This window comes from Limulus polyphemus, unplaced genomic scaffold (genome assembly GCF_000517525.1).
Source record: "Limulus polyphemus unplaced genomic scaffold, Limulus_polyphemus-2.1.2 Scaffold1163, whole genome shotgun sequence".
Taxonomy (NCBI): domain Eukaryota; kingdom Metazoa; phylum Arthropoda; class Merostomata; order Xiphosura; family Limulidae; genus Limulus; species Limulus polyphemus.
In genome coordinates, this window is record NW_013666773.1 from 188,971 (window position 1) to 197,194 (window position 8,224).

General features: G+C 32.4%; 1 protein-coding gene across 1 annotated transcript in view; it reads right to left on the minus strand.

Moving 5' to 3' along the window:
* The window catches only part of LOC106462426 (stress-induced-phosphoprotein 1-like), an 87,980-nt gene that overhangs the window by 18,723 nt on the left and 61,033 nt on the right, over positions 1–8,224 (minus strand). The window contains exons 5-6 of the mRNA XM_013922352.2: positions 6,791–6,887; positions 1,913–2,074 (exon numbers count right to left, since the gene is read on the minus strand). Of these exons, the coding sequence (XP_013777806.1) occupies positions 1,913–2,074; positions 6,791–6,887 (259 nt within the window). The remainder of the gene's footprint in view (positions 1–1,912; positions 2,075–6,790; positions 6,888–8,224) is intronic.

Genomic DNA, 8,224 nt, shown 5'->3' on the forward strand with positions numbered 1-8,224 from the left:
GGGAACCACTACAATTAACACAGTGAGGGTCCATTTTGCACTTGTTGGCATCATGGTCCTTGCCACCACAAAGAGCACACGTCACAGAACCACGGCAAGATATCTTTGAGTGACCGTACCACTGGCACTGAAAACTTCGGAGAGGGTTGGGAATATAAGGCCGTACCTTACAGTTCAAATAACCTGCCTTAACAGCAGCAGGTGGATGTGGTGATGAAAACGTCAAAATTAGAACTGAGGTCAGCACCATAATTCCATCTTGACGAGTGGAGATCCTTTGAACAGCTGAAACACCTTGGCTGGAGAAACCAGCAAGGATCTCTGACTCGGGGATAGACTTCAAGTCCCTCTCAACAATAACTCCTCCTGACGAATTCAAGGAAGAGTGGGGAGTAACCTCAATGGGTATATCCCCAATGGCCTTTGAATTCAAGAAGAGTTCACTGTGCTTAACTGTGGATATTTCAACCAAGATGTCTCTGGAACGGAGCTTCTTAGCTGACTTTGGAGAGCCAGCAAGCCCCTCTTTGCCCTTCTGAATAAAAAAGGGAGAAATTTGCCCTAAAGATTTATCAGACAGTGAATGCAGGATCAGGAAGCGAGGTACAGGTGTACTTTGTGATGGAGACTGCTGGTCAGAGTCTTCTAAGCGTGGTCGTTTACCGTTTAGCAGATTTTTAACATTTTTGTTATTTGGATTGGGGGGATCCATAATTAAGGAGAAAGATTCAGTGCCCACTGACCCCACCTGCCATGAAGTCCTACGAGGGGACGCACTACAATGTCAAACAAGGACACTGCAGCAAAGCCAGGGTTTCGTGCGCACTATACCCAAACACCAGCATCAGACACGATGTCCACAACACCCATTGAGAATGCCCAACACTGGTACTCAGTTGTCCCTAGCCCGAGTGGACCAGCCAATTGATCCTGGAAGGGACCACCCATCTACAGGAATTCAAGGCCAAAGTGGTGTGTTGCAGAGCCTCAGACACCACTCAACCACCAGGATCCTCTCCTCCCCTTCACGGGTCACCACGCACGGCAAACACATTGGTGGATGTTTAGATCCCAGAGGAAGTAACTGAAAATACAGAACCTTCTCTGGAAGTTCCCCTCACCACGTACAAGAATCCAGGTCATTGTGATTCCAGTTTTGCATCAAGCAAAATGACTAGTGTGACTTCAAGGAACACTTCTTTTTTAAAATACCATTAAAAATGAATGAATATAAAATAACTGATGCTTTTATTGCCTTTTTTTATTTTGGACACATTTTGTAGCTTTTCTTTGCTATAATTTTTTAACAACTTAATCTCATGATGAAGAAATGAGGCTGATCCTTTTTTATGACAAAAAATAAGCTTACATTAATTAGCAAAACATGATCATCAGTTGATGTTTCAACCAAAAATGTTGCATTGTTTAGGGATGATCACATATCAAATGCCTCCAACATCTTTATCTCATACAAGATACTAGGTAGACAATTTCATAAAAGTTTGTATGGTGCGATTCTAGAAAGCAACATTCTGTTCATGACGGTAATACATTTAGAGGTTTCCTTAATTTTATCATGACATAAATCGTATTCTACAATGAATATAAAAAACTTTGGGCTTTTTTCTTTTTTTTATTAGTTATTGTACTCCTTCAGAGATTTTCTGACTAATGAAACTAACTAATTGCACATTATATCTCGCATCTAATTTACAGATAAACATGTTTGTTCATTAGATCGCTTGATCTGAAACTTAAAAAGAAAATTTAACTAGACAATATTTTCACTATAAATTTTAGCTGATATCATTTTTTATTACTTGACTAACTTCTTATAAAAGAACAACAATAAATATTACATTATATAAATACAAATCCAATAAAAAAAAAAAAAAACAATATTTAAGCTTACCAAAACGTGGGTCTAATTTGATACATTCATCACAGTCCTTTAAGGCTAGATGAAACTCTGCTAGCTTTTGGTAGCAGGCTGCGCGGTTACTGTAGAGCTTAGGATCATCAGGGTTCCGTCTTATGCCTTCTGTATAGTGTCTTACTGCTGCTGGATAGTCCCCTGACAACAAAAAGTTTCAATTTTATACCTCTAAAAGCATTCAGTATATACCTTAACCCTATGGAAATGATGCAATTTTTAAACTCCACTGCATGCATGTTACAGAGTTAGATTAAAAATTTAAAGAAAACACTTAATTGTATGTGTATTTTAAAGGAAATTATCATGTACATTACAATTCAAAGTTGTATATTATACAACTTTTTATTCCTTTATTTCAAAAGAAACTTCTAAAACAATAATTAAAACGTCAGCACGTATCATAACCGCAGTTAAAAATCTCATCTTTAGAGCTATTTAAGAGCAACAAGTGTGAGAATGTAGACTTGCCTTCCTTCAGACGGTCAAAGTACAACATGTAGAAGTTTAGACATAATTGGAGACATTCATAGAACTGAAGTTGGAGAAACGACTGTTGAAAATTCCATCGTTAAAGATAAGCCATGTCCACTTTCAAGGTAGAAGCTCAGCTACTTATAACCAATAGAAAGAGTAGATTTCCCGCTATTTAGCTAACTAGGTCAGGAGACATTAGCAGTGTACGTATTTGTATGTATGAAGTACAAAAGGAGCTCAATCTATTGTCTAGAGTGAGGTCCCTAGCATTTGGCTATACTTTTTTCACCTTATACATATAAGATTAATAGACAGTTAAAATTGCATTTAGGCTTTACTTTCATATTTTAGTTAATTATGTATTATTTGTGTTTCAAAATTCATATTTGAAATGTTTAATGATTATTTTAAGTTTAATGATTTACTTATTACAAGACTTGTAAACAAAGGACATGGGCAAAATATTTTTCTCGCAGCTACACATCTACCCCCAACAGTACGTGATAATTGACTGCGTGCAATTTGTGACATTTTGGCATAAATAATAAATGACAAAGAACTACAAAGAAAAATAAATAATAAGTGAAAAGATGAAAACGTGAAATTATCCATATGAAAAGAAGATATATACAAGATGATTCAACGAAGGGATAAAAGGAATGTATATATTTAAATTTCTTAATTTTAAACATTTCAATGCACTGTACATTGATAATAATAGCTTGAGTTAGTGATGTAGAGACAAAGGAAAATAAAATATAAACATTCACCTTAAGAAAAAAAACTTTTGACATTCATTTAGGAGGCTCTAGAGATTATGCAAATGAAATGTGAAAACTAATATAATAAATAGTATTTTTTATACTCAAAATAAAAATCACCTTGCATGCTAACTATTCAAAGTCCAAGTGCAAATAGCTATGTTAAATAACAAATCTTTCATTAAAATCGTAGAAAAAACAAAAATTAATTATTATATTTTCTGAAACTAGATACTTTTAGGAAAGTTCATATCAACTTTCAAACAATTTCACCTACTAGTTTCATTTTTGCAAAGAACTTTCACGATGGTTATGTAACTTACTTGTAAAAGATGTAGGTCTTCGTCACACATAATATTTACAACAGCTTTAAAAGACCACTTATTCTGATGACATACAGCAAAAAGAGTTCATTAATCCTCTATTTAGTGGTTCAATAAAAATACAAAAAATAAAACTGACTTCTTAACTAATAATAAAATAGGAAAAACTAAGCCTACTTTGCTTTTTCCAATATTGTAAATGAGAAAACAAAGACTGATTTTTTGTTTAAATTCCGAAGCAGTCTCTTAAGCCTTAATGTTAAAACTTCTTGATATTACAAAGCCAACAGTTACATAAAGCTTTTATCACTTCCAAAAGTCAAATAAATCTTTAGCACAAATTCAAAATAAGTGGATAATCTTCTTCACATCATGTTTTGAACAGAGGTGCCTAGCTGAGTTAATGCATTATAATAAGTAGTTATTGGGCAATATTGCCTCTATTATTGCTATTAACTTTTCACTGCAATGTTTCTCCCACTTCAGAGGTGTTAAATATTGAGACGTTTAACGTTAGAGATTTAAACATTCTCTGTTTTCTGTAATTTTTAGTCTTATCTAGTAAGATTTTGACTGATTCATAGTTCATAATGTCATCAGAGTATATTCTATGGAAAAATACTGCATTATTTTAAGGTCATTTGAAGTTGAACTGTTTCCTGACCATGTTCCCTTAAGGAACTTCACAATCAGGCACTATCTAGGCTGTGAAAGCAAATTTCTTCTCAAGAATACTCTGTAGGACTGAAAAGGCCACATGAAAGTGTTGAAACAAATGTCCTAGTCTTTATACTACTGTTGCATTACTAAGGTTTTTCTTCATTAATACATGTGTAAATGTTTTGCATTTTACTTGTGTTCTGCAATTATAAGAGACTGAGCTTCTTTACATAAAATATTTTTCTCACCATCTTTGCACAGTTTAGTATACAAGTCTTCCTATCTGACAATAAAAATATTTAACAGCTTAGTGACCACATCACAAGTTATTATAAACATACTACTGAGTATTTAGGATATTTGGTCAGAACAATTTTATGTATAAAAATATACAAGAAAGTTACAGTGGCTGAGATATTAGTAATGACTAAAAACAAGTTTAGGTAAACTTAACACTTTCCTTACAGGGTCGGTTGATCTGACCAGCTTTGAAACCACAAAATGATCATTAGATTTTCCATACTATAACTTTTAATATGTTTTGTGTATCTTCACAAAATTTGACAAGCTTTCAGTAAACATTAAAAGTCTTTTCTACACAAGAAATCAATTTTTTAATTAACCATTTTTACTAAAGATTTGTCCATAAATATATGAAATAGTGTTAATTGCTTCAAGTGCTCAATGATTTTCATGTTAAGATTAAAAATATTGTTCTTCATCTGAAGATTTTCAAATTTCATTTACATATTTTCTAAAACCTCCTAAATAAATACCAAACCTTTTTTTCAGTAAGACTATATTTTTATCTGTTATTTTCTCTACCCTAACTCTATATGGACTCATCAATTTGAACAACCTTGTCACCACTGTAAAGTACAAAATATGTCTAAATTACCCCCCCCCTTTGAGAATGACTGCAGATTAGTAACAGAAAACTACATTTGTATCTCCTAAATAGCATAAAGTTCATAACACAATACATCTGTTTATACCTAATTTTATAACCTTTTGAATTGTATCTAACTAATACTCTCACCACACAAGTTGTAAATCACTCAGTGAACACACAGCTCATGAGCATATCTTGTCATTTTTTTTTTGCTGTTGGTTGCCCACACACATATACAAATGGTACTTGTACACAGAACAATATTACTTTACTTACATAATGCATCTGAGAACCCAGAATAATATCATGCACACAGCAAACAATGTCCTATAACCTCAAAACAATTCCCAAAACTTTTCGATTTGAACACCTCAAGAGAAACTATCAAATCGAAGACAAAACAGACAATGCTCTGTACTGAAAAAAACATATTATAATATGTCATTTGATAGACTAAAACTTTGGCTTTCTAGTGGTTATAAATAATATAGTATAAAATGTCAGATAGAACTTTTAGCAATCTGTGTAAGTGGATGTGGCAAGTGGGTCTCATTTTTTAGTTAACTCTAATACATCTTAATAATTGTAACTTTGAACAGAATACTTTTTAAAAAACAATGAAAATGATATTAAAGTTTAAGTATATGTGTATATATTAGAGTAACAAAAGCATTAGGACAGCACACCCCAGATAGCACTGAACTCATTCACACCAATAATGCATGAAAATCCACAGGGCACAGCTGCAAAAGGGCTTATTAAGGTTCTCAGCTTCACAGATAGAAGTATCAAAATGCCTTAAAGAATAAGTTTAAGGAATTTGAAGGAGAAATTATTATTTAGTACAGTAATCCACTTCCTCACATCCAAACCCACTGGACATTATTACATGGCATACTGCCACAACTCATCACTTCTTGGTCAGTGCAAACTTTGTTGAAATGTGTATATGAAATGAAACCACACATATTACTTCTTCGTTCATGACTGCAGGTCAGAGAGTTACTTACTACTGGATTTTCACAAACAGATTGCAACTCATAACCAAATCATCACAACTGTGCATAGTAAAATGGGGTGAAGAATAATGGAAAATTATGAATTAAGTAATGAAGTCCACTTCTAGCTGTTTACTGCTGTGAATAGACGAATCTGGGTTTGATGGCAACTTGAACTGAAAACTACTTTGGGTATGACTGTTGCCCCATATTACAGAATAATAGTGTGCAAGATAGTTTGGGCTTGACTCACTGACAACAGAAAAAAGTATCATGAATTCTTTATTGTAATGTGACGTTATCAAAATGCTGTATTACCATTACTGGTGGTGAGGAACTCTATACATATCACAAACCTGTTCAGAAATGGTAAGAAAGTCTGTTTTTGCTAGCTAAAAACTTCCAATAAGAATTCAACTGAATTACAAACATCAAAATCTCATTATACTTAGAGATGTTTTGCAAGAGGAGGGGAGAGGTTGTCTATTGAGTCAGGTGTATTACAGTAGTTAGTGGAATTATTCATAATAATATCCAGACATAATTACCCAAAAGGTAAATCCCACTACTAAGTTCCCAAAGACCAATATCCCAGTATTTTTTGTAACATAGTGCAATAATAATGTGGAGTGTTACACACCTTTATTAAACATACTAAAACCTCTACATTATAATGTTTAAACTGTCCATATTTTTATTTTAGTAGGTAAAGAAAAACCATCATTGTACTACTACAGAGTACTGACCTTTTTGAAAATACTCATTTCCTTTGTTCTTTTCTTCTAATGCTTTATCAGGGTCTATATAGGCTTTTCTCTCAGTTTCTTTTATCATTTTTTCAACCTAAAATATTAAGTACAAAATGAATATACTACAATGTAATTGAATCTCAATGTCATGAATACCATATAATGCATATACTCGTTAATATATACGTGAATCAAGGTTCATATTTTTTTACAATGTCCTAAAGGCCCTTTAAGCTCACTGGCTTGTCCTACACTAACATCAGTATAGCCATCACACTTTATATTTTATATTAAATCACTCACCTGTAGAAACAATTTTGTAATAAAATAACAGGTTCACATTTCAGCCAATAAGAGGTTAACAATTATATTAGAATTTGATCTTCACAGAAATTTAGAGCTTATACCTTAACTCTCTCCAAGCAGGCTGGGTCAATTTGACCAACCACATGACCTTTTTGTACTCATATAAAGTCTTTATAGATTTGATACTACTAATTTTGATATATTGTGTATTTCTTCACGAAATTTGGCATTCTTTCAGTAAACATTATAAGCCTTTCACATACAAAAAATCATATTTTTTAGTGAAGTATTTTTAATAAACTAAAAAAGATTTGTTCTTGAATATATCTAGTATTTGTTTTGAATAGTCCATATGAAAGTGATTTTCATGTTAACATTTAAAATACTTTTCTTCAGCTCAAAAATCCCAAGTTTCATTTGTGTAATCTCTAATACCTCATACTTTTCATAGGTTGCTTTCAGTAAAACTTTATATGTTATTTTCTCTATCCTACCTCTATACAAAGTTGATCAGTTTGACTGACCTCATAACCTGCACCAAAAATAAAGAAATCTAAATTACTCTCCTTTTCTTCCTAGAATGACTTCAAATGTAACAGGAAACTACATTCATTTATCCTAAGTAGTTTTACACTTATAAAACTATACATCTATTTATAATTAAATCTTAATGTCTTGTTGCCATTTGAACCATGTCTAACTACTGTTTGCTCCATTATAAGTTGTAAATCACTTGGGGAACATGCAGCTCACATTATGCTATCAAATTACATTACACACGACTGCGTATGTGTGTGCCTCATGAAATATTTTTATTATGTTACTAGTATAGTTTATTTTACCTAATCTAACCTTAACTAACCTAAAGGGATCTCTATTTTTACATTTTAGTTACCTTTTTAATAAAAAATAAAGAATGAACATGAAAAACAAGAAATAAAGTACTCACCCAAGTATTCTTTTTTTTTCTTGCTGTTGACTATCGATGACATTTAACCCTCTTTTTATTATATATATATATATATATACCAATGGTAGTATTGCATTAAATAATTCTCCAAAGAACATAGACTAATAACAATGCAAAAATTTTACAATTTTTTCTAGCAATCAAAACTTTTCTGG